At 34.9% G+C, this 27,651-nt stretch overlaps 4 protein-coding genes across 5 annotated transcripts; 1 reads left to right on the top strand and 3 right to left on the bottom strand.

Annotated features, from left to right (window-relative positions):
• Nucleotides 1–569: 569 nt before the first annotated feature.
• Nucleotides 570–8,475, bottom strand: LOC128159702 (uncharacterized). 2 transcript variants are annotated; one of them, XM_052822882.1, is made up of 4 exons: nt 8,335–8,475; nt 4,121–4,202; nt 1,220–1,392; nt 570–1,085 (listed from the first exon to the last, which is right to left on the bottom strand). In XM_052822882.1, the coding sequence occupies exons 1-4, from the start codon at nt 8,387–8,389 to the stop codon at nt 919–921; spliced, it is 477 nt and encodes a 158-aa protein (XP_052678842.1). In that variant the 5' UTR covers nt 8,390–8,475; the 3' UTR covers nt 570–918. The 2 variants fall into 2 exon arrangements, with proteins under 2 accessions (XP_052678842.1, XP_052678843.1); XM_052822883.1 differs by lacking the exon at nt 8,335–8,475 and adding an exon at nt 5,571–5,598.
• Nucleotides 4,536–8,031, top strand: LOC128159703 (uncharacterized). Its single transcript, XM_052822884.1, has 7 exons — nt 4,536–4,810; nt 5,124–5,186; nt 5,304–5,345; nt 5,648–5,686; nt 6,387–6,446; nt 7,331–7,423; nt 7,537–8,031. Exons 1-7 carry the CDS (start codon nt 4,730–4,732, stop codon nt 7,588–7,590), a joined length of 432 nt encoding a protein of 143 aa, XP_052678844.1. The 5' UTR covers nt 4,536–4,729; the 3' UTR covers nt 7,591–8,031.
• A 5,657-nt stretch (nt 8,476–14,132) lies between the features above and the next one.
• Nucleotides 14,133–19,369, bottom strand: LOC128159780 (uncharacterized). Its single transcript, XM_052822977.1, has 4 exons — nt 19,210–19,369; nt 15,430–15,517; nt 14,951–15,126; nt 14,133–14,780 (listed from the first exon to the last, which is right to left on the bottom strand). The coding sequence occupies exons 1-4, from the start codon at nt 19,259–19,261 to the stop codon at nt 14,614–14,616; spliced, it is 483 nt and encodes a 160-aa protein (XP_052678937.1). The 5' UTR covers nt 19,262–19,369; the 3' UTR covers nt 14,133–14,613.
• A 2,726-nt stretch (nt 19,370–22,095) lies between these two features.
• Nucleotides 22,096–26,486, bottom strand: LOC128157649 (uncharacterized). Its single transcript, XM_052820214.1, has 3 exons — nt 26,330–26,486; nt 22,659–22,898; nt 22,096–22,536 (listed from the first exon to the last, which is right to left on the bottom strand). Exons 1-3 carry the CDS (start codon nt 26,382–26,384, stop codon nt 22,376–22,378), a joined length of 456 nt encoding a protein of 151 aa, XP_052676174.1. The 5' UTR covers nt 26,385–26,486; the 3' UTR covers nt 22,096–22,375.
• Between the last annotated feature and the right edge of the window lie 1,165 nt (nt 26,487–27,651).

Here is a 27,651-nt window from a genome sequence, read left to right as displayed (position 1 = left end):
AACTAATGGTGTTAATGATGAAGCATATCCCTCCGGAAAGGAGCCCTTCATATCCACAATTGTTTTTGTCTGAATTCATGCAAAATATGTTCAATTTTATTAATAATCACCAATGCATAATCAAAACAGTACACCTAAGAAAAAGTTTTATTCCAAGTGCCAAGATCCTAATAAAAATATTTTAAATATAAAAGATATTATCTGGTTTAAACCTTTTATCAAATCTCTGATAAATTATTTAAGATAAACACATTAAACTTAGAGCTACATTGTAGCTGCAGGTCTGTAGTTGAATAAATTCAAATGGACGACCTGGAGCTACAGACCTGCAGCTAACTTAGAGCAAAACGTCATTCAATCATGTTCGTATAATGCTCTCAACAATTGTCTCTGATGCACGGGATACAGTAACATGTATGTTTTGAAAAAGGAAGTAACTTATTGTCTATATCAATTAGATTTTAATTATCAATTAAATAATTGAAGGAGAAAAATTCATAGGTTTGGAGTTTTACCAGTAGCAATGATCTTTAAATAAATGTATTATTATGTCATTCACAAGATTAAGATGGAAATTGAAATTACTTTAATATATCTACAAGGCGATAGCATCGTCACAGAACTTGCTACCAATGTTATTAATCATTTATTTGTACATTGTCTAACAATGCAAGCATATACCATTGTGATATATTATTTTTACAGCCGGAACTGCAACATTTTAACCATGCAGGTTAACCACCGTGACTTTTCACTCATAAAGTGATAGAATCACAAGATTTGACTATGACAAATTTTGTCGTATTCAGCGACATGGTACTTCATAATAAAGTGTTTAGGTACAAATCACAGCAACAAGAATTTCCACGGACACATGGTAACAATAACACCCGGTCTATCGGACCTATCGGACAACTTCTAATATTTGGGTGGCGGGTAACTCGGTGGCGGGAAGCTTCCTACTGGGGGTGGCGGGTAGCTGCCTCCCGGAGGTGGCGGGGGTGGGTAACTGCCGCCTGGGGGAGGATAGGCGGGATTCTGGTTGTATTGTGGGGCCATTCCGGGACCACCATATCCATATGCCCCTACAATAAAATGAATTATATTAAGAACTTGTTGTAATATTGTGTACAATACACAAATATATGCACTTAAGTACTTATATTTGTGAAACTTTAATCAGGATTCACGAAGAGAAGCGGCACTAGGTGGCGCTGACCTGGCTGCGGTTGAGGGGGCGGTGGTGCGTGGACGGTGGTGACGACGGTGCCGCCGTGGATCCTGTGGGCCCTTGCTGAGTGTTTCTTCTTTACAATGACTATAACCACCATTATAATAGCAATCACGATGATTACTCCAATTACAATCCCGGCGATCGACCCGCCCTCAAAGCTGTAAGTAGATATCACCGTTATGTAAAGAGTAACACAATCAGATAAACCATATATATGCCTTTCTTCCTAATCTTAGAGTTTTGGTTTCATATTGACACAGATGTAATAACTATAATTATTATGTAGTTTTTAAATGTTAAGAATTAAGTTTATTTGAAAAATAACACATATTTCCGTATATTGTTCATTTTATTCGTGTTGGTATACTACAAAACAATTAAATTATTTTGAAAACACTAGGTCATTTCACCAGTACGAAAGCCCATTCAGCTCATTTTCGCAGGTAAAATTTTTTTTTTCGCATAAACGCGAAACTTACGCGATATAACGCGTAACTTTCGCGATATAACGCGAAACCATTATATAAATATTGTCATTTCATACAAGAACCCTTATGAAGAAAAACGATTGAAAATAAACACATTTTAGTTTTCAATCATGAAATAATTATTATTCATTGTTATTAAAATATCCATGTTACTTTGATTTATGAAGACAAAATTATCTCTTTTACATATAGATATTAATAAATCTGATAAAACTTCATAACATTTTTAGATGTTATATGTTCCAAGTATATAATAAGTTAGAGCATCATTTTATCATTTTTCATTTGTTTGCCGATCCTGTGTTCGAACAGGCATTATTTAATTATCTTTTTCTTATACAATTAAGAGGACGAATTAACGCTTCTAGATTTGAACGATAGCTTAAAAATTTAAAGGGGAATGGTCACGATTTTGGTCAAAAATTATTTTTTCGATTTTAATGTTTACAATGCTTAAGTAAGGCATTTTCAATAGGCAACGAAAATTTGAGTGCCATTTGATGAGTTATAAGCGAGTTACAGAGCTTACAATTCTTCGCTATGTAAACAAAGCGTTTGTTTACATTTCGAATGTTGAAGTGAAAATTCCAGTTTTAGACCTAAAATAAATGTGTTAATCGTAAGGCACTTTTTATTTATGCTTTAGATGAATAAGATAGACAAATCAGCTTTAAAAAGATTTTTTACTGGTATATTGAACCTATGTAAACAAAAACAGGGCATGAGCCTTGTTTACATGACGAAGAATTGTGAACGCTGTATCTTGTTTAAAACTCAACGACTGGCACCAAAATTTCATTTGATCATTAGAAATGCATTTCTAAAGCATTGCAAATAATAATAACAGAAAAATGAAATTTGACCAAAATCGTGACCATGCCCCTTTAAAGTCAAAGTATATTCTTTCAATTCAGAAATGATACTTATATTAAAACTTTTCATTCCAAATAAAATTGTTAAAATTAAAATATGTTGATGTCTCATCTTCTATATACAGCGCCTATGAGAATGTGAGAAGCGCGATGCATTATATCCTTTGAAAATTAGTACTAAGATTTTAAAGATTTCCTACGTTTGAATTTATATCAATTTGTATAAAGTTTAATCTGATCCATTTACATCTGTATAAAATGAGATTATTTTGTTTTATTTAAAATCGATATGATTGTTTGTTCTCAGTCATTTTTCTTCATAGGGGTATGTATGAAATGACAATATTATTCGCGAAAGAAACGTGTTTATTCGCGAAAGTAACACGTTAATTTGCGAAAGTTTCGCGATTCTTCGCGAAAGTTTCGCATTTATTCGAGAATAAACGTGTTTATTAGCGAACATTACACGTTTATTCGCAAAAGTTTCGCGTTTCGAAAAAAATATCTTTTTAACCTACGAAAATGAGCTCAACGGCCTTTTGGACACTTTGGGATTTTTATTTTTTATCAAGCGTCAGTTATGATCCTAATGTAAGTAAAACTTGATTGAACAAAAAATATAGGTAAATGTAACAACCATCTACAAAGTAAAGAAGATGGGGGAACAAGATAGCGCAAATGCCCATTTGGTTTTATCGTGAAAAACAATTTCAAATTAATTTTTTTTCCAACCAAATGTACTAGATGATGTTATATTACAAGTTTACAAAAGCATAATTTCTAACCATATTCAGTTTTGAATATTTTAACAAACGATAAGAATAAAAAAAATAAATTTAAAGTTTTGGTGGTATCGAACCCACAACCTAAAAACCCTAGCTCTATAATGTTAGCTAATTCCTGGTGCTCTAACCACTGAGCCATTTCAGTCACAAAAACTTGAAATGCTAAATGCAACTTTATCAACGGATTTACTAGCTTGTGGTATCTCTCTAAAACGTAAAACTGTTGGGATACAAAATGACATTTTTAATGTAAAGTGGGTCATCTCTCCGCGTTTTTGTTGATTGAAATGATAATCGGTCTGATTTCCTCTAAACCTTATATAGACTACGGCAAAAATATGGAGCCCAGACACACTCTATAAAAGAAAAGACATTGAAGTTCTAAAAATGACACTTTTTGGAGGTTTTGACACGCATACCCAGTTTGACCTATTCTCAATATTTAACATATTTAAAGGTTATAAATCTATGTTATGGTAAATATTCATTGTTTTCAATAATTTAGAAAGAAATTATGAGATTTGTTTATATTTTAATTTTATAGTATCTTATCTATCCCCATAAGGGCAGTTTACACGCCTTATTCACCTATATTCTTTATAAACCTTTACAATTTAAGTTTATCAAGCAAAGTTAGAGAGTTAAATAATAAATAAATTACTTAATGTTTTGCATCCTGTTGATGTATATATTTAAGCATGTCTTTGGTAATGAGAGACTGATATTTAGTAAAACACTTACTAGTAGGAGTAGTAGTAGTAGCAGTAATAGTAGGCATAGTAGTAGGAGTAGTAGCAGTAGGCCGCCTCTGTCACATGATGGCCTGAAATCAGATGATAAACATGTACTTTGCAAAAAAACGGATAAAAAAAATCGCGTGTATACGGTATCAACAGATATTACAAAAAATCCAGTAAATAGTATATATTAGATTTCAGATTACATTGCAAATTGTGAAATTTAAACTTCATAACAAATTAAAATTTCATTTCAAAAATGTATATTTTATATTGCAAATTGAAAATTTTAAATTGCATTGCAAATTAAAAACCGATCTGAAAAGATGCCATGCATTTGCCACTTAATGTTTTAGGCAAGTGAAACGCCTTTTTTTTTTTTTACATATATGTTTATAAGAATTGGTGACATGCGGAGCGTTTCTGGTCGATTTGGATTATTTATTACATGCGTTGTCCTAGATAACATCGGGTTCATATGTTCATATAAATAATACATCGGGATCGAAGTTTGTGACGTCACTGTAGCAACGTCACAGATATTCCTACCTTGGAGACCTGCGATTGAGGTTTGTTGTATATTTACCATACACTCAGAATTTTTATCAAAATCATGCCAAAACAGAGACCGGATCCACAGTTGTCCGTACCATACGGTAGACCGATCACTCGGCATACGGAGGACCATTCGCTTGTAAGTACATCATGCCATTGTGAAATTACAATCCAAAGTTATGTTAATATACTTCTACTATTTTCTAACCAATATCATTTTACCTTTCTAGATACAATGTATACCAAAGTACAGTGTTAATTATCTTATTACTAGTGCTACAATGTATGAAGAAATACATTTTATTTTAATTCTCTCTGTCTGGATCTCGATCTCTCTCTCTCTCTCTCTCTCTCTCTCTCTCTCTCCACTTCAATCACACACATACATACGCCTGTAAAAAATATCACTGCTTTTTCAGGCCTATAGTACTACAATCTTTTTTAAATACCAGGTTGAACTTGACTGCAGTGAGCTGGACCCGACTAAAAAAATGACTAAAGCTGAGGTCGAGCTTGTAAGTTTACAACTAACTTTTTGTTACTATAGAACTCTCTCTCTCTCTCTCTCTCTCTCTCTCTCTCTCATATATAAAATTATACATAATAAATCTTTTGAAATTATTTTTTTTCAGTTCTTGGTCCAGCCAAAAGCCATGTTTATTGACAGAGGACAGGTTTGTTACATGATTATGAACACGGAATGAACAATGTCATTTACTAATTGTTATACATACAATTCATTGGCACATCTTTTTCTTACTATTGTAATAATTTCATTCTTGTCTGTTTTGAGCTCTTGATAAAAAATAACTAACTATAAAAGTAAATGTTCAGTATGAACATTGTTTTACTTAATGGCTTACATGATCCCTATAAGATATTTTAGATACAAATCTTACTTGTTAATTTCATTCTGTTCTTTTGGGGAGGGGTAATTTCTGTATTGCGTGTATTCAGTCATGTTTCGTTTTTTCAGCCCCTCAGACCCCCTGTCCCTGTCAACGAGGAAGCTTTGGTAAGTACAGATTTGCCATTCCTCTAGCTCATAAAACATGCAAATTGGTCTGAAACTTTTTTCTTAAAGAGATAGGTATGTGTGTGTGTGTGTGTGTGGTGGTGGTGGGGGGGGGGGGGGGGGTAGGTAGGGGTATGTGTGTGTGTGGGTGGGGTGGGGGGGTAGGTGTGGTTGTGTGTGTGTTGGGGGTGTGTGTGTGTGTGTGTGTGTGTGGTGGTGGTGGTGGTGGTGGTAGGGGGGTAGGTTTTGGTATGTGTGTGTGTGGGGGGGGGGGAGGGGTAGGTGTGGGTGTGTTGGGGGTAGGTATTGGTGTGTGTGTGTGGGGGGGGGGTGCGAGATCTTTAAAATTTTCCATTGGGTCTACGCCCTTTCACCCCTTAAAATCCATTCATTTTAAAGATGAATGAATCCACTGAATCAATGAATCAATCTGATGAATCCATTCATCTGGATATTGGTTTACTCTTAAGCCAAAGGTCATGCTTTAAACGGAACAACTTAGCCCAAGGTTGTGTACATTGAGTTATTTTGATTTAACTCTCTATAAAAAACATTTTGAACCACTGACATTCTCTTATTAAAGCTACTGACTCGAAATCAAAAACATGTTGAGAAGGAAGTTTGTATTCAAAATGTTAATCTATACACTCAATGTTGACATCATTTTTATCATTGATAAATTTCTTGCTTTGTTTTCCAGAGAGAATTTATTAATGATATCATTGAAGTCTCCATAGAGGAGCTATTATATGGACCTGAGGTATGGTTTGTAATATTGATGTAAGTATTGAAGGTAAATGATTTCAGAGAATCTTTTTGGTAATAGAACTATTATGACGTCATATTTGATTTCATAAAAAAAATTTTACATACTGTACTGCTTGTATGTAGTAAATGAAACAATTTCTGGACATTCTTTATCAAATCATTGAAAAAATGATAAACCAAATACCTATATTTAATTTGACATTATTTTAATGGGAAGGTCAAGAGCTTGTGTATTGCAATTTTGGAGAGACTGTAGGCATTCTAGATATATTTCACTATTCAAAAATGAATAAATTTCCGAGATAGATTTCATAAAAAATGACAGCTTAAAACATGATTTTTCAAAATTTTTCAAAATTAAACTCAGGTGCTTTCTATCAAACAAAGATATTATTATGAAGCATCATTGAAGGAATTTTATATCTGGAATCTCATTATTTTGTAGGCCTTTTTTGATTTACTACATCTTGACCTTTAAACATAACTTTTGAATGTTTGAAGTTGTTCTGATGTGATTTTTTTGTCACTGCTACATTTAATGAAGAGTACATGTGTGCTTAGTTCTCACTATTACCCACTGCCGTCTATGTTGACTTCCTTTTAAACAAAATTTATGAACAATTTTCTAAAAAAATTATGACCATTGGTTTGGTGAAAAAATTGCATATCACAGCTAGTTTCATTTTTAATTGATAAGTAAATAAAAGACCTAGCAAATATTGAGAAAAAAATATGAAACATCTCTCTCTCTCTCTCTCTCTCTCTCTCTCTCTCTCTCTCTCTCTCTCTCTCTCTCATATATTACATGCTGGGAAGATTTGTGATCTATTCATTCTTATCTTCTTTTCAATGTCAAAATTCATTTTTCATTTCAAGGCAAACAGAATTGCTGATGCTGACATCAAAACAGCATTCTTCAATGCTACAAACATTGACTGGGGGAAGAAGGTACTGACAAAGAGAAAAAAAGTAAGTACTCTACTGAATACATGATGCAACAAATATAACACACTTTATCATTAAGATGTTTATATTTTTTTTCAAATAAGTATACTAATTATTGATTCCTCTTCTTGTTTCAGAAAAATGTTTTTAAGAAAGCTCTGCAGTTCTGTTGTTGTTGCCTGGGAGTTTGATTTTTTAATTATTATAATAATATCACGGAACTTTTTAAAACTGGATTTATTAATACATTTTTATTTTGATAAACAGAATTTATTTTTTTGAATGTTACATTTACACCAAGCTTTGATATATTTCCTTGTTAATTTTATCTGATTTGTATATTTTTTTCTTTTAAAACTTATGTTATAACAAATACAATTTCTAATACCTTTGTTTGTGTTGTTTCTTTTTTGTTCCCTTGAGTGACTCAAACATATATTGTGTCAAATTTTAGCAATATGACTTTTGAAAATTAATGAAATGTATATACATATATGTTGGTGGGAGGGTGTTTATGTGTTTTTGTGTGCATGACTGCCTGAATTTCCAGGAATGGCGAAAAACGTTTGGAGTGAATATGATCAAATTTGGATTTTATTCTGGATAATACTTAATTCAAAATCTAGACCTCCGGGACTTTAACCCCCCCCCCTTTTTCCCATGAAATTATCAAATTAGAATATATTAAGAAAAAATATTCAAATTGAGCAAAACATCATTGCAACATTTAATGCTGTTACATGTGTATAGTACCGCCCTCTATTCTATCCTCGATGTGTTGAGATTTCCATGGAATATATTTCCTATATAGTAACACGTTCATTACAGATCTAGATTTACCCCAAACAATAGTTTTCAAAATGTATGATCAAACGGACTCATAGAAACTGATGCATTAGATTAAAATACTATCGTGTCTTTTGCGAATTTCTTACCTAAATATTGAAGTAGAAAATAAAATCCCAGATATAGGGCTGAATTCGACGCCATTTTATTGTGGCGAAGCTCAACAGAAAATGATTCAACTTGTTTCAAGTTCCAACTCTAATCCTTTTTCAAACACCTTAATCCGATTTTGTATACGTATGTAAATGTCCCATAATACTCAGTCGTCCACATACTTTTGAATAAACACTAATTTAAATGCAAAGGTCACATTTTTAAATGTTCGAATTAAAATTCTGCTTCCGACCAGAAAAATGAATAGAAAAAAGATTTGCCATTTTTCTGTATACTAAAAGTAACATATATTTCATTAGTATAATGCATAGAATGAATGTAAGTAAGTTATTAATGAGTTTCTTTTAGTCCAGACAATAACATAAGTTGCGCGGGGGAATAAAGGATTTCACAAAACTTTGTAGTTAATAAGAACACAATATTCTCGCCCCTTAATAAAATTTCAAGAAAATTTGTAGTTGATGAAGACAGAGACATAAATAGCATCTTATTTATGTGTCTGATGAAGGCAATAGTATGCTAGTATTGATATTTGCAGATTTTGATGTGATTATTTTTTACGGGAGTCGTCCCCCTTTATTTAATCATTGTGTGCATATTATGCATACATTACCATTCATTGCTACCATTGTCAAGTTATTATTTAAACGATAAAATGCTTATTTAATGATTCATTCGGAATATAAAGGTAGCGACATTGCAGAAAGAATACATAACCCGCGTTAGCGGATAATGTAAATGAACTTCACTTTCATAACTCGCATGGATCATTAAGGAAAGCATTTTATTATTTATATTAACATCTTACTTTTAACTAATTCATAAATTGATTATGAAAAGTAAGTTAAGTTCTAAATTACTTTTGATGTACATAAGTACGTTAGCTAAAATAAACAGCCAAATCATCTGTGAGACTTTGAGTCTGATATCACCGTGCAAAATTCACTGTTTAATTATAACTTTATTTTGGACTTTAATTTTAAAATTTAACATCTGTTTTTATTATACTTTCATGTTTAATACTGAAATCTGATTGGATGAGACGCAGTTGATAATTTGTTCTATTACCCTCAGCGTTAGCAACACATTTGGCAACGGGTAACACAACAAATTGTTACATGTGCGTAAGTTATGCGCGTACAGTTCGCCGTAGAATTCACGTCATTTCTATTCAAAAGCAGTAAAAATTTCTCTAAAATTGAGACATTCAGTATATTAAAATAATTAGCGCCTGTTTGGGAGGATAGCAGTTGAAATCAACACCCCTCAAAAACCATTGTCAACTTTCGCTTCGCGTCGGTTGACAATGGTTCTCTCGGGTGTCAATTTCAACTGTTACCCTCCCAAACAGGCACTTTTTATATAATACGGCGGCCAGCCTCGGCCACGTCCGACTCACCCAGAGTCTTGAGTCCGGAGGCCACTACTGGCCATATCCGACTTGTTTGTAACATGTCTGTCTGTTAAATTGTTATAATGTTGCCATCGTTGAGTCTCGTCCAATAAATGTGGAATCCTGCATCAATTGCCTGGTTGTTTCTCTGGAACTGTATACTGGTGGACCTTCGGGAATACGGCAAACCTACCCTTCGTTTTTACCTTACGGCCTACAACGCGCCACAACTTTATACCATAAATACCCTTTACGCTAACATTCCCTCATCCGGTTCGTACTGCACACGACCGATGCAGTTCTAGACAAATTCCAGTATATGATCTGATTTCAGGCCACCACGTGACAGAGGCGGCTTACTGCTTCTACTCCTACTACTATGCCTACTATTACTGCTACTACTACTCAAAATTAATGTCCCACTTGAATTCGGTCAAATTGTCGAATCCCCAAACTTTTGGCCTGAAGGCGTACGCTGTAGAAAGTGGATAAGCAATCGAGAATGGGAGCGAAAATGTGCAACACAGCGCGCTTCCGATCACTGGAGCACAGAATACGACGAAATATAAAATATCAAAATGAGCATGATAAAAACTACTATCTTTAGTTTACTGCTGCTAGCACTCTCATTTCGGTTAACAATAGCGATTCCAACAACATCCTCACTGCTCAAAATCGTAACGTGGAATGTTAGAGGCATCATCTCATCCACTTTACCGGTCTGTGCGTTACTGGATAAAACTCAATGTGACATTGCAATATTTTCCGAACACAAACTTAATAAATACTCGACAACCTATTTTGACAGTATTCATTCCCATTATTTCAGTGTTGTTAAACTTCACTCAGATTCGACCTACAACCGTCCATATCCAGAACTAATTCACGGTAAAGGAGGTGTCTCTCTTTTATTTAGAAAGAATCTTCGATTCTCCGTAAAAGAAATTGAAGGAATTCAAATGGACTTCATTGTGGGTGCTAAGATTATACTAAAAAAATAGCCCCCCTCTCTATCTATTCGGCGTATACCTTCCAGCTGATAGTGACATAACTTATTATCAATGTACCGTTGATATAATGCACAGTTTATATGACCACTACTCCCAGTATGGACAAGTTATCTTTGCTGGTGACTTCAACGCTAGTCTGCTTCGTAACCTACATACAAACCATATCAAGTCAGCCATCCTTTGCAAGTTTGTAGAGCGATGCAATTTTCTGACCCACCTTGTTGACCTTTCTGTTTCTGGTCAATCGTTCTCATTTATTCCCAAACAAACTATGTTAGACTACATATTGCTCAGCCAGGACACATGTATAGCTAAATGCCACTACGAAATTCCATTTGAAGGATCCATATCTTCAAAATCCGACCACCTACCAATCGTGTGCAATTTAGAAATACAAACAAAAAGAACGAACTTGCAAGATTCTTGTTCTGTACTTCCAGCATGGCACAAAGCGAGTAGTGAAACCATATTGGAATACAAATCACGCACGAACGCCGAGTTACAAAAGCTAATCGATGTCAACATTGCGTCAAAAGATGACATTAAAGTATACAATGAAACATTGATAGATATTCTATCTACTTCAGCTTCATCTTGTATTCCTTCATCGCGGACTAGCCCATATACAAAGCCTAGCTGGACAAAAGCTGTTAAAGAACTCCATGCAACAGAACGATCAATGCGTCGAAAATGGATGCAAGAAGGCAGACCAAGAGGCTTGCAACACGATACCTACCGTAATTACAAACGCGCCAAACGTGCTAAGGAATATGAAATCTTTATTCAGTCTGTCTGTTGCGAAATAGATGAAGCCGCTGGACTTGACCTGCGACTTTTTTGGAGACTCATTAAGCAAAGACGTCCAAGATCTTCTCGATTCTATCCTGAAATCTGTGATGCAGCCGGAGAAAGCCACACAGAACCAAATGAAATTGCTAATGCATTTGCAGACTTTTATGAAAACATTTACCGTTTTAGCGAAAACGACTCTTTTGATAACGACTTTAAACATGTAATTCATTCCATGTATGATCAAATCAAAATAAATTCTGTTGACAAAGATCACATATTTCAAATCTCAAGCGATGATGTCATCGCTGCCATATCCTCTTTAAAACAAAGGAAAGCGCCAGGAGCCGACAATATCACAAACGAACAGATCTTATATTCTGACAATCTCATTGTTGAAGGTTTATGCAAACTGTACAGTGCAATTATTAACATCGGCTACGTTCCACCTCAATGGAAACGAGGACTTATCGTTCCGATTCATAAAGGAGGCTCTAAGCCTAAAAACTCTTGTAACAGCTACCGTCCAGTAGCCTTACTACCAAGTATTTTCAAAATATTCGAAAAAGTGTTATCAGCCAGAATATCCTCTCAGTCCTTATGTAAACTGTTTCCAAACTTAAAACAACAAGGCTTTCAGAAAGAACTAGGTTGCCTCACTGCCTCATTTAACCTCCACGAAACACTGTATCACAACCTAGAAATGGGTAGTAACGTTTACATAAGCTTTCTATAAAGCATTTGAGAGGGTCTCATGTGTAAATCGCATAAGCTTAACATTAGAGGAAAGATATGGAACATCATTGATGACTGCCATCAGAACACCGAGAGTGCAGTTATAGTCAACCAAACTAAATCACGCTGGTTTCCAGTCCAACAAGGCGTCAGACAGGGAGGCGTGTTGTCTTCTTTCTTATACCTAGTATTCATCAATTACCTGCTAGACGAACTTCAATTAGTACATTCCAACCACCCAATAATATTTGACAGAAATTACCATTCACCAGCCCTTGCAGACGACATAGCCTGCATCGCATTATCTCCAAGCGCTCTACAATCTATGCTTGACACTGCCTCTACATATGCCTCCAAATCGCGATTTGAATACAACGCATCCAAATCATCCATTCTCTCCTTCCGCGCAAAAAAACAGAAACCACCTACAGAAGTAGACATTTACTTAGGACAATCCAAAATTTAATGCGGAATAGTTTATGAACATATAGGTATACCCATCAGTTCAAATACAAAATCGAAATCTCGAATTTCAAACGCATGCTCCAAAGGATGGAAATCCTTCTACGCTTTGTCCGACCTACATATTTCTCGTATTAACCCCGCGACGATGGCTCACCTCTACCGGTCAATAGTATTACCGTCTGTTCTCTATGGGTGTGAAACCTGGAACCACATTATTAAAGAAGACGTAAGACGTTTTAACACTCTCCAACACGGAATCTGCAAGCAGATCTTTAACCTTCCAAAACCTACCAGATCAGATATGGTCGAGCAATACATGAACATTCTACCAATCAAGGCAGAAATCGATACTAGAAAACTCCTCTTTTTAGGAAGACTCTGTCGGATGAACACTGAATTCCTTCCCAAAAGATCTTTACCTCACGCCTGTTCTCCTTCCTGTACCACCTATGTGAGACCCAGATGGGCTTTATTCCTGACGTCCTACAACTTCTCCAAACCTATCAACTTACAGATTACCTGAATACATGGCTTTCGGATGGATTATTCCCGTCAAAATCCGCCTGGAAATCGACTGTACGCTCATCTGTCTATACACACCAAACTCTACAACGAATCGAACGAACAGCATAAGATCCGGACTTCTTTCGCTTTAATGCTGTTTTCTGCACATCTAATCCAATTATTATGTGGCAATACATCAATTCATATAGTGAAATTCAAAACCTCAAATTTACTTTCAAACTCATAGCTTCCAAACCTCTACAGACTTCGATAGCTTGTGTGTTGTGTGGACATTTTGTTACTGACGTATTTTCGCACGCTACCATCTCATGTCCGGCATTAACAATGCAGCATTCCAATTGGTGGAACTCGTTGACAAGGTCTTTTACCGTACACCTGGAAGTGGAACTCAGCGGCCTTCCGGAAGACGACCTTTTCCTAATACTCCTAGGAAAACAAACACTGACAGTTCTTTCTCAGGAGGAAGTAGAGTTTAGGAAATTGAACTCAAGACATATTGTGACTTCTTGCGCGGTCTATAACAGACTCCTTGGGTAGCTCAATTCACAGAATCCCATCAACATATTTAAAACTTTCTTACATTCAAATTATATGTAAATAATCTAAACCCTACATGTAACTTCATTCCTTATCACTACTTATATGTACATACATATCTTCATTTTATAATTTTGACTCGTTGACTGTAATTTACTTGTTGTTTGTATTATTCTAATCTCCATAAGGGAGGAAATAAAAGATGAATGAATGAATGAAGCAGCACCTCCGGTGTGACAGGGGTTTATACAAGGCTCATGCCATGTTTTGTTTAAAAAATGACCATTAAACAAATGTACTTATAAAAGAAACTAATAAAGATTGGTATAAATATTTATCATAAAATAAATTTGAACATCAACAAGAAAACAATAAAACAATAGTAAAATCAAATAAAAAATATATATTAAAAATTAATATACTCTGACAAGCGACATGTCTTTAGCAGAGAAAATAATTCAAACAAAATTTTCAGTTACCAGATGGTTATAGAATCTTTGAAATTCCTCCTCCCAAAAACACTCTGATGTTTTAATGTTTAAATTATTTACTTTTAAAAAAAATATAAGCTGACTTACAAAATAAATATTGGGCATTAATGATAGAAAAGTTTAAATGATTACATTAATAATATGCAACATTAAAAAAACATTATGCGGTTTATTCACAAAAGAAATTGTTTACATACGTATTCGTAAAACTGAATACATATATAGTCAAGAAAAATGATATATTCAAGAAGATCTATGCATTTGATTGCGGTCAGAGTATTTATACGGTATTTACACGGAGTATAGTTGTCAATACTTAGTCGGGGGCGGAGCCTCGCTGAACGCTGAACCATATGCGCTTGTCCCAGGCATCGCCCCAGCCTGCGGGAGTGGATAGGCGGGATTGCTGTAGGTGGATGGAGGGTAACTCGGGCTGCTGTAGGTGGGAGGCGGGGGCGGGTAGTATCCATTGTTGGCTACAATAATGACCAATTATAAAGGTTGAAAAAAAATATATCAATATAAAAAGTCGTTCCCTACAATTTATAAAAGATTTGTTTGTTAACTTCATCGGAGAAATTAATGTTCATGTTTTAATTGAATTGCAAACTCTAATAACACATTTGATACAATCATTGGGTCTTACCCGGGGGTGGCGGTAAGCTATTGTTGGTGTTTGACACGGCGGTAACGGTAGTGCCGCCGGACTGGTGGACCAGGGTCCGCCCCCTGTTGGCATGTTTACAGATGATGATGGCGACGACAGTGACGATGACAGCAAATATGATGATCCCGGCAACCACCCCTCCAATCACGGCCCCCCTACAACAATATCAAGTTATTACCAAGCACTATTAAGACGTAAAATAACAACGAAGACCGGGTCCTAAAGTTTGAACAGACTGGTCAAACAAAAATAATATTGTTTTTAAATAGAAATTAAGAAATACATTTGATGTGTATGCGATGTTTTTGTGCATAGCTACAATGTAAGATTTGATTTAAATGGTTGACCTACTGAACTTATTATTTACATTTGTGTAAATGTGAAATCAACCATATAACGTTTGACTTCGGTGTTTTATGAGTTAATGTTATCTGGACCAGAGACGTGCCGGTACTTACGATGATGATGGGGAGTAGTAGTAGTATCTATAGTAGTAGTAGGATCTGTAGGAATAGTAGTAGTACGCTCCATCAACACACGGGCAAACTGTGAATGAAAATAGGCGGATCATAACTACTGCACCGCTGCTATTGGCCCACGAGGGTGTACATTATATTTGTACATTTCAAATAGGTCTTAATCTTAAATTATTGATAAAACTTTAGACTCCCGTACTAATAAAAAGATTGATTTGATTATTTGAGTGGCATAGTTTTAAGGAAATCAGTGGCGTCGGAAGCAAATTGAAAGGGGGGGGGGGGGGCTAGACTTCTTAAAACTTTGGTTATGGTTATGTATAACTTTGCTTACTATGCCTAGGATCGCGTCTTTGTTCCCGTTAACATGTAATGATGGACTTTGTTAAGTTGTGTTCTATAAGTGACATTGCCCTTCGAATGGATGATCGGTACCAGTGTATACCTGATTTAAATCATTAAATCCCCTACATGCTATACCATAATAAGCAAGTGCATTGTTAATTGTTCCAAGGGCTTGTGGTTCAATTACGGCGTCATCTGATCTGACGACCTTTTTCTGCAAATCTTTTGTTGATTTTGGTGTTTACTCGACAACTCATTCGATGTTGTGGAATTAATTACAGTTTGAATTTATATTTCCAAATAATTTATATTCTTTTGCGATGATAAAAATTCACTTATATATCATTGGTTTTTAGCTCACCTGAGCTGAAAGCTCAAGTGAGCTATTCTGATCACATTTTGTCCGTCGTCCGTCTGTCCGTCCGTCTGTCCGTCCGTCCGTCTGTCCGTCTGTAAACTTTTTACATTTTGAACTTCTTCTCTAAAACCGCTTATCCAATTTCAACCAAATTTGGCACAAAGCATCCTTATGGAAGGGCGAATATAAATTGCAGAAATAAAAGTCCGATCTGCATTCAAAGCGGAGAAAACCTTGAAACTGTAGAAAAAGGGGGTGCATTTTTAAAAATCTTCTTCTCAGGAACTACCGATGCAAATTCAACGCAGTTTAGCATAAATTATTCTTATGGGAAGGAAAATATAAATTGCAAAAATTAAGGTGTAATTCTGTTTCAAATTTGAGTTATTACGAAAATAATAATAAAGAAAAGGCGTGTTTCAATCAGTTTAATAGCTTCGGGTTCGGCATCCTGTAAAATGATTTCATACTTCTAAAACGAGGTTCTTTGTTTCAAGCAGCCATGACATTGTACGAAAAAGGGTCGATCGGACTATGATGAAATTGCTTGTTGTGCAACAGTTCGCGTATGAAGGGAAATTTTGAAACATGCAAAATATATTGGTGCCGATTTTGTGAAGTAAATTGAGGCTAAATATTTCAATGCGTTGACAGTTTTCACACATGACGTTGGTGTTAGCTTGTTCTGATTTTCGTTTCGTTTTCATTATTTATGCTTTGTAACCTGGAAACTATCGTCTGTATTTCGTGATTTTTACGTATCAAATCAAACAGAGACTTCGGTAAATCATACAGTTAACTGTTTTCCTGCGCAAATTAAGCAAAATCTGATGTAGGGGTACTGAAATACAATTCATTCTATCGGTAATTCGGCATTATCTTTTGCGTAATGGAAGATTAATGCAATAGGTTTTGTTGAGATGCTCGGCATTTTCTCGAGTTTATTCAGTTTAAATAGAGTTTGATATCGCTGACGGAAATATGTAGGTATATATATGTATCATATATATGATTCATTTCGAAAAAATAAATTGTGTTCTTTATTTGTTATACATGTAGTGCATGTTTCTTGTGTTTAATTGTTTACAATTTCTATTTACTAACCATATTTGAGTGTTAAACTTCGAATTATAAGCAAGATAAATAGATTTGCTCACAATTCTATGTTTGTACACAGATCTTAAAAACTAAAGATTAAAAAAGTAAAAAAAATGTCAATATTTATGAAGAAAATTTTCAAAGTCTGTTCTTCCAGAAACCAACTTCAACAACTTATTGTATTGTAAACTTAACACCTTTTTAGCTCACCTGAGGGTGGGCCACAATGAAGGATCGAAGTTTTACATAGGAATATATAGAGTAAATCTTTAAAAATCTTCTTCTCAGAAACTAATCGGCAAGGAAAGCTGACATTTGTGTGAAAGCATCCTCAGGTAGTCTAGATTCAAAGTTGTGAATATTATGACCACCGGGGGTAGGGTGGGGCCACAATGGGGGGTCGAAGTTTAACATGAATATATAAAGTAACTCTTAAAAAATCTTCTTCTCAGAAACTAATCGGCCAGGAAAGCTGACACTTGTGTGGAAGGATCGTCAGGTAGTGTAGATTCAAAGTTGTGAAAATCATTTCCCCTGGGGTACGACGGGGCCACAATGGTGGGTCGAAGTTTTACATAGGAATATATAGAGTAAATCTTTAAAAATCTGCTTCTCAGAAACTTATCAGCCAGGAAAGCTGACACTTGTGTGGATGCATTCTCAGGTAGTGTAAATTTAAAGTTGTGAAAATCATGACCCCCGGGGGTAGGGTGGGGCCACAATGGGGGATCGAAGTTTAACATAGGAATATATAGAGTAAATCTTTATAAATCTTCTTCTCAGAAACTAATCAGCCGGCAATGCTGAAACTTGTTCGGAAGCATCCTCAGGCAGTGTAGATTCAAAGTTGTTAAAATAATAACCCCTTGGGGTAGAATGGGGCCACAATGGGGGGGGGGTCAAAGTTTAACATATGATTATATAGAGTAAATCTTTAAAAATCTTCTTCTCAGAAACTAATCGGCAAGGAAAGCTGAAACTTGTGTGGAAGCATCCTCAGGTAGTGTAGATTCAAATTTGTGAAAATCATGACCCCCGGAGGTAGGGTGGGGCCACAATGGGAGGTCGATCTTTTACATAGGAATACACAGAGTAAATCCTAAAAAATCTTCTTCTCAGAAACTAATCAGCCAGGAAAGCTGACACTTGTGTGAAAGCATCCTCAGGTAGTGTAGATTCAAAGTTGTGAAAATCATGATTCCCAGGGGTAGGGTGGGGCCACAATGGGGGAGGGGTCAAAGTTTAACAAAGGAATATATAGGGTAAATCTTTAAAAAATCTTCTCAGAAACTAATCAGCCAGATGATTCTTCATAATTGTTAAGACTTTGGCCCCAGGACAATTCTTTGGCCTCCCGAGAAGGTTCAGAGTTTGATGTACGTTTATATCCCATATATAAATTATATTGTTAAGGATCTTTTTGAGAACTGCAATACTCAACATATGATATGACTATAAAATCATCCTGTTAGAAAAGGGACTAATGATTATAAACATAAGAATATTCAAAGGAAAAAAGGGTTTTTAATTATACAGGATCTACATGTATTATTGTACATTGTCCAGATAGTTTGTATAAGACTCCATTAAGCTGATTTTATCATACCTATTGTTCCTCAGGTGAGCGATGTGGCCCATGGGCCTCTTGTTATTTTAATTTTCGTTCTAAGAGGGACTCCCCCCTTCCCGAAAAAAATCGCAAGCAAAAAGAAAGTATCGCACCAGACCACAGCGATTAATATGAACTCTTAAACATATTTATCGCCAAAAAATGTATTTTTATATATCATCCATTGAGTCTTCAATTCAGAAAGCACAAGGATGACATCCCCCCTCAAAATTAATTTTTATAGAAATTACAACCTTTTTGTACTTATCTAACAACATAAAAACAGTAGTACGCGTACGATATTGATTGAAAATGTAAAAAAAAATAATATCATGATTAAACTTTAACTTACTCAAACTTGTTAGAATCAAAATGATTACTCCAGTGATATTTTCTGTAGACATCTTAGAAATTTTAATATGAAACTATTGTACAGAAGTAAAGCATAGCTTTAAATCCTTAAAAAAAATTGTCCAGGGCACGGCTGAATAAATTACTTTTAATGTCTACGTCATTCATTGGTTAGCGGGTGACGTAGAGTTGAAATTAAGGAAGTAAATACCAACACATGAACAGGCATGTATGTATGGGAATCTACTATGGAAAATTCCACACATTTCTACAGTTAATGATATAGAACGTTAACCTAACAATCAAGGGGCTTTTTTTAAAAAGTCTGTACGTTTCAATCTAATTAGATTTAACAAGTATTGAATTAAGAATGTGTTAATCCGGCACTAAGATTAGACCCCAGATGGGAAAAGAGGAAAGACTGATCAAGAACAACACGGAGGCGAACTGTTGAAAATTAAAGGAACTCCAATACGTGAGTTTGACCTGGGGAGAGGTGCAGAAGAAGGCCAAGAACGGAAATGAATGGAAATCCTTAGCCCCGTGTGCCTTTGGGTGCAACAGGGATTGGTAATATAAAAATAACAAGAGCCCAAACAGACAACATTTCAAAATAATTTATACCAATGTAATTGCCGCATTACTTGACACCGAGCTCGAGACTCTGATGGTGAGCCCTAACTGTTAGAGTTGGAGGAGGTTAAATTTTATAGAAAGCTTTAAGTTTTGGACCAGTTACCCGGTGAGGGCCATCTCTAAGTAACAACTAATTTTATCTTCACTAAACTTGGAAGGGCGAAACAACAAATAATAATTCTGTACCTGACAGAGATAACTCCTATACGGAGTCTGGTGTTTTAAGAAGCTAGAGCAGCCCAAAGTTGGGTACCGTCTCGAGGCTGGATACAAATTAAAGTTAAGAGTAGCCTTAGCCTATCAACCTTGTTGTCTTGCAATATGTAACATCATGTAACGATAGATATGTAGTTGTAACATAGAACTATCTATAGACACAAATCTTGGTCTCGACTGTCAGGATGCTAAAATATAATAGACAAGAAAAATAATAAAATAAAAACTGCACACCAATGACTGCATGCATGGCTGATGTTATTGGTGCAAGGTAAATAACTCTCTGACGGATACTTATGCCAATGCCAAGGTGGCGGTTTTGCACCCGTATCCGTCTAAGGTTAACGTTTACATTTCACTTTTTATGCGTATATGCTAAACGCTAAATGGCCATGTAACCAATACTATATTGAGTAGGGTGACAAATTATCTGTCTTAAACTTATATTATAATATATATTATAGTAATTGTTTTTTTAATGAAGCAAGCATTTACTGAGTTTTGATCCAGAGTTGGACAATGAAACGTGATATTTACCATAATGATTAACTGGGTCAGTAGTTAGGAAGGAGAATCATTTCAAGAAAAGGTAATTATGTAGAACATTGCATGCGTTGAACTAGAGGGATTCAAAGGGGGGGGGGGGGTCCGGACCCTCTGGGAAATTTAAACTTGTTAAATCTGCTTTGTTAAATAACCGAAAATATGCCTCGGACCCCACCTTTTTTTAAAGAATAAAATTATCCCTAGGACACTATATAAAGCTTTTGGTAGTTTCCAGTCATGTTTGGTATAATTATTCAAATAGCGCTGTTCTAAACATTATATGCAATTTATATAGGTCCAATGTATATAAATAATTCCCCAGATTTGGCAATTACAAGCCTGTGTTTGTAGCATAGATGTCCTCATATTCAATTTGGCAAATAACCCAGTAGGTATTTCATATCTACTAGATTTTAAAACACCCTTGTAGGAGTCAAAGCGAAGAGGGATTTTTTTTTTAAAACACATATTGCAACATGCCATGATTATACCCCATGACTTGGCTGAAAACTCGCTCAACGATGTTCATGTACATGTACAAATAGTATATGGCTAAACGTTGAATCATGATCAATCATCTCTATGATATTTTGCCAAGATTTTAATTTAGCAAAGAAATTAAAACAACCATATGTATTAGTATTTTTAAAATTTGAATAATTTCCTTTATTCCTTTATACATAGCTATTCGTCTCAATGAGATTGATACAGTCTATCTATGGATGGTCACGACATTCCAGTCAATGAGGATAACTTGTCTGTGTAATACATGTATATCTGTGTAATACATGTACATATCTGTGTAATATATGTATATCTGTGTAATACATGTATATCTGTGTAATATATGTATATCTGTGTAATACATGTATATCACATGGGAAAGAAACTAAAATTTTGTTTTTGTGATAAAAACTTTATTATTTTTCAAATAAACAGAACATTATCTTTTTATGTGCTTCAGCACGGTGATCTTGTGTGAAAACAAAATAATTAACACGACAGCAACATGGAAGTCCTACACGGGTGTTTTGTTAATTTACATATTTTCAGGATTTAAAAAAAAAATATGAGATTGCCTGGTGGCGCGTACCTCTTGCCTATAATCATTAAAACTATAAATTCAAAACACTGAGTAACTCTTATAGAGTAGAAATATTGCTTATTTATAGAAATTTTAGGTAAATATAAAAACAAGAGGCCCATGGGCCACATCGCTCACCTGAGTAACAATAGCCAAAATAAAAATCAGCTGAATACCAACAAATTTTTAATGCTTCCTAATTATCTCCCCTTGAAAGAGGGCGTGTCCCTTCATTTTAATAATCTTGAATCTCCCACACCCAATGATGCGTTGTGCCCAATTTCGTTCAAAATGTAAAAAAGTTTACGGATGGACAGACGGACAAACGATTGTCAGACAAATAGTAATCAGAAATTTAGAGTTCACTTGAGTTTTCAGCTTAGGTGAGCTAAAAGAAAAACCAGGTAACAAAATCATGACTTTATGTACACGTAACATGTTTTATCATTTTAAATTATTATGGCACGCATGAATAGAGTAAACAATTGATGACTCTTACATTGTACTAAGATATGTAAATTGCAATCCCAATTTGTCAATACGGCAATTGATTCAACAGTTTCACACAATTTAGTGTTCATTTTTCAGCATTTTGAAAAAATCATTCTTGAATATTTTTTGTCCATGATAATAACGTCAAAAAACATTCAACAATGGAACAATGTATCGAAATCTGTTTGACCCACTAGTATTGTGCGGGTGCGGGTGGTGGATAGGCAGGATTGCCCCCTGGCGGCGGGGGTTGTCCGTAAGGGTTGTATCCGGGCATCGGCTGTCCATATCCTTGCATCGGCTGTCCGTATCCTTGCATTGGCGGCTGTCCGTATCCTCCTTGCATGTGATGAGCTTTAAAGAAAGTAATGAATACAAGTAAATAGACTCAACCATTCAAATTACCGGACGATTGATACACTTTACCAATTCTGGAATCAAAATACGTTTTGGATTTGATCTGATTGATGACCTACTGGTTGTGACGGTGTTAATGCTGGCCACGTTTGTTCTCGGATGGATTACTACGCCAGTTCGGTGGTGTTTTTTAACGCAGACGACGATAACGACCACGACGATGATGATGGTGATAATCACACCGGCCACCGCGCCCCCGATCGTCCCACCATCGTCGTAGTAGTAGTAGTAGTAGCAGTAGTAGTAGGCATAGTAGGAAGAGTAGTAGCAGTAGTATTCCGCCGAGACCAGGAAATTACCTGTGAAACGAGAAAAAAAACCACAGTTAGTAGAGAGAGATAATCTCGATTTTCCCGTTAACAAATGTTTACAGTTTTTAAAGGGGCATGGTCACGAATTGGGTCAATTTTATTTTTCTGTTTTTATTATTTGCAATGCTTTAGGAATGCATTTCTAATGATCAAAGGAAATTTGGGTGCCAGTCGTTGAGTTTTAAGCAAGATACAGGGCTCACAATTCTTCGTCATGTAAACAAGGCTCGTGCCCTGTTTTAATTTACATAGGTTCAATATACCAGTTAAAAATCTTTTTAAAGCTGGTTTGTCCATCTTATTATTCATTTTAAGCATAATTAAACAGTTCCTAACGATTAAACAAGTCATTTTAGGTCTAAAAACTGGAATTTTCACTTCAACATTCAAAATGTAAACAAACGTTTTGTTTACATAGCGAAGATTTGTAAACTCTGTAACTCGCTTATGACTCATCAAATGACGCTCAAATTTTGGTTACCTATTAAAAATGCCTTACTGAAGCATTGTTAACATTAAAATCGAAAAAATAAATTTTGACCAAAATCGTGACCATGCCCCTTTAATTATCAAGTAAAACAATTTATGGTTTGAATGGATTTGATTTAAGAAAGCGGGCTTCAAGAAAAAATAAATGTAAACTAGACTCTTGTTGCAAAAGCAACAAAAAGGTCTTCCGTTTTGATATACATGAATCAATTTAACCGTAGACATTGCTTCTCTTACATAGAGAAAATAGTTAATATGATAAATATTGTAAATGATATATCCAGACGTTACTTCCATGTAAAACAACAAGATTGAAAAAAAAATCAGTTTTTGAAGTACTCTCTGTGACGACCGGAAGTAATGCCGAACTAAACAAAACAGGTTATAAAGTTTGGTTGTTAAAAATATGATTTATTTGAATCCTTCCGGTGAAAACTGGAAGTGGCAGTTGACAAAATAAAACCCGCTAAACATATCATCAACCAAATGTCTATCATTCATGAAAGCTTTGTGTTTCATTCACTTACAGTGACAAAAATTTTGCGGGCATCAAATTTGTAAAAGGGAAAGCTACACAGAGATATTTGAGATATCTCACCGGAAGGAACAGTTATTTGAAAATTTAACATTATAAAGATGACACATCTAAGATTGTGTACTGATATATTCATTCCATGTAAAAGAAATAAATAAAGAAAAAACATATTATTTGTAGTGCTTCCGGTGACAACCGGAAGTTACGCCGAACAAAATAAAAAAGTTAAAAAAAAATGTACATATATAGGTCTATCATCCCACAAAGTTTGATTGTTCAGGTCGACATCATTTATGAGATCTCGTCGAAATAAGGTTTTTTGTCTCGGGACAGGAAACGGACCAACGGAAGCGTTCAATGTAAATTGTATTAAATATTTCTTGTATACTTGTCTTTTGTACATTATTGTTCATCGAAGTCACTACAAATATCAATGAAAAACAGTTAAACTAATAAAAAGTTCGATTTGTTTGAACTCCTCTTGTGTGGACCGGAAGTGAAGGAAGACAAAATGAAACCGGTTAAACATATCTTCAATATAATGTCTATCATTCATGAACGTTTTGTGCTTTGATCACTTATAGTTTCTGAGAACTTGTTTGTACAAAATGAGTTTCAAAAAAGCTACCTGAGATATTTGAGATATCTCACCGGAGGTAGAATTTTTTTGTTGATATAACATTGCATTGTTAACCTATGTATAGATTTATACTTATATATCTATTCTATGGCAAAAGAATTTAAGTCGTAAAAATAGTTATTTTTGAAGAGCTTCCGGTGACGACCGGAAGTTACGCCGAACAAAACAGAATATTGTAAACACATGTACATACATACGTCTATCATCCCACAAAGTTTTATTGTTCAAGTTGTCACCGTTTTTGAGATCTCTAGGAATCAAGGTTTTTTGTTTCGGGACAGGAAACGGACAAACGGAAGTGCTTAATGTAAATTTTATTAGTTATTTTTTGTATACTTGCCCTTTTCATTTTATTGTTCATCGAGCACACTACAGATATCAAAGACAAAAAGTTTAACTGATAAACAGCTCGATTTGTTTGAACTCTTCCTGTGTGGACCGGAAGTGACGGAAGACAAAACGAAACCGGTTAAACACATCTTCCATCAAATGTCTATCATCCATGAAAGTTTCGGGCCTTGATCACTTATAGTTTCTGAGATCTCGCGGGTACAAAATGTGTTTTAAAACAGCTACCTGAGATGATTGAGATATCTCACCGGAAGTAGAATTTTTTTGTTGATTTAAAATTGCATAGATAACGTATGTGTAGATTTATACTTATATATTTAATTTGTGGAAAATAAATTTATTACGTGAAATGACTATTTTTGAAGTGCTTCCGGTGACGACCGGAAGTAACGACGAACAAAACAAAATAGTTTAAACACATCTACATACACAGGTCTATTATCGTACAAAGTTTCGTTGTTCAAGTCTTTACCATTCTTGAGATCTTGAGGTGACAAGCTTTTTTGTTGTGGGACAGGAAACGGACGACCGGAAATGATTTTTGAAAAAATGAAAAAAACGTCCCTAGTGTTTACCATTTCCTACTATTCCTGAAAATTTCAAGGAAATATATCCAGTCATCTCTGAGAAAATCGGGGAAAAAAATAAGAATAATAATAATAAAAAGAAACATTACAATCACTATAAGGTCTTCCGTTGGAAACGGAAGACCTTAATAAAGGGGGTGGTTATATTAAGAAGTCAATTCATTAATTGGTGGTTAGATTGGAGGTTCACTTAAGCGTGGCTTTGATTTTCTTATTAAGCTTATATTACAATCCTGCAAATTATGCACTAACTTCAATCTACTAGGTACATTTTAAGTGGAAGATAAACTAGAAAAGGACTTTGATATCTTAAAAACTACGCAATTTCAAAAGAAAAATGACATGCGCAGAGCTATTGACTAGATTGTTTTCATGGGTAAATCTTTTTGGCAAACGGCCCAGTGCGTATTTCATGGTTATTTCTAAATAACATTTTACAAATCATTTTAAAGACATTTTGAAATAAACAAATTAAAAAACACCACTAAAATACCGTTTAAATTGTCTAACTTCAATCAAAGGTAATACATGTTTAACCAATAATAATATAAATAGTTCATGAATTTAAGTGTAACATTAACTATATCGCGTAATTACCCGGTATTCAGTTCTAGACAACTCTTTTGTCATGGAAAGATGTAAACCTATCTTGTATTATTATATAATGGATTGTAAATTGAAAACAACACGTTCAATAATATGTAAGAAAGACTTTAAGACATTTCATACTCCGGATGACCGACTCATTCTTTCAACAGACAAAATCTCCGCAATTCATGAAAACGCCCCAAAACACACAATTGTCATAGTGACTTACTAATGCAATCACAAATGCTGAGTAAAAAAATCCAAAATCTAAGGGTGGATGCCATAGTCTCAGAGTGATGGACAGAAGCACTGGTGAACGGTGCGGTCCTTGTTTTTATGTCAAGACTACTACACTGTCATGTCTACCAAGTAACAGATGTTTAAAAAACGTCCCCCAAAAAGCAATCAAAGATCGGCTAAAACAATGGGAGACGGTACACAATGCATTGTCTATTCGTACCTATAGTGTATATACATGTATCTATTTAACATTGCCAAATTACTATGTAATTTCTCACCAAGTCTTGTGGAAGGTATTACTATATAAGTTGATTAAAAAAAAACCCCGGATCTTATATTAAAATTTTGAATTAATTCTTAGTTTCTAATTGCGTAAATCTTCCATAATAACATGAAACTTCTAGTCCTTGTAAGATAGAATCTAAAACGTTATTAATCGGTCATTATTTATGAAAAGTTCAAGTAAATTCCGATCGTGTTTGTTTCTTCCAAGTAAGCAGCGTTTATCCTTGTTACGATTAAGTGAATCTAGAGTTTTTCCAAATGATTCCAGTGATACAAATCAGTTTAAAAGGAAACGGCTAATGTTGGAATAAGTATCGAGTAGTGTGACAGATAGTTATGCTAGATCAGATGAGTGCTCATGTACTGATTTAGCACCCGTCCGCTGTACAGCTCTCTAAAATTCCAAAAAAATCATATACGAAATGGAATTTTCTAGAATATACATGTGTATTACCACTTTTGTTTTCGTTGAGCTTTATTTGACAGGTAAGGTGTTTCCAAAAGGTTACGAAACACAGGACACCAACGATTACAGAGCTCACTGAGAAAATGCATCAGCTTTATGAGATAACCTGCAGCATATACGTACATGTACATGTATGTAAAGAGTTAGAGGTTGGGATGATGACGTAACTATTGGGGGCTTCATAGGTTCTGACAACATAAGGATCCGTACAGAGGATATATATCATCGATATTTATATTATACAGGACTCTGTAGTATCAGGTCCTTATACAGGTGCTGACTCTATTTACAGCGAACATGCGCAGAACGAGATCCTTATAGAAGAATTAGGCTTATAATAGTACAGAGGTCTGTTATCATCGATATATTTAGAGAAAAAATCCTAATAGATGTGCTGACTGCGAGCATTATGTCTTTTTAAAAATGGTCATTTTATTATGGACTGCCAAAGCAAACAGTACAAATGGAAAATTATACAAACATGGACATTCAATGAAAGTTGTTGGTTTGACAATAAGAAAGCATTGTATAAAAGATTCTAAAGAAGTGACCTGAAGCAG

Source organism: Crassostrea angulata, chromosome 8 (assembly GCF_025612915.1).
Source record: "Crassostrea angulata isolate pt1a10 chromosome 8, ASM2561291v2, whole genome shotgun sequence".
NCBI lineage: Eukaryota > Metazoa > Mollusca > Bivalvia > Ostreida > Ostreidae > Magallana > Magallana angulata.
This window is presented reverse-complemented; position numbering and strand designations above follow the sequence as displayed.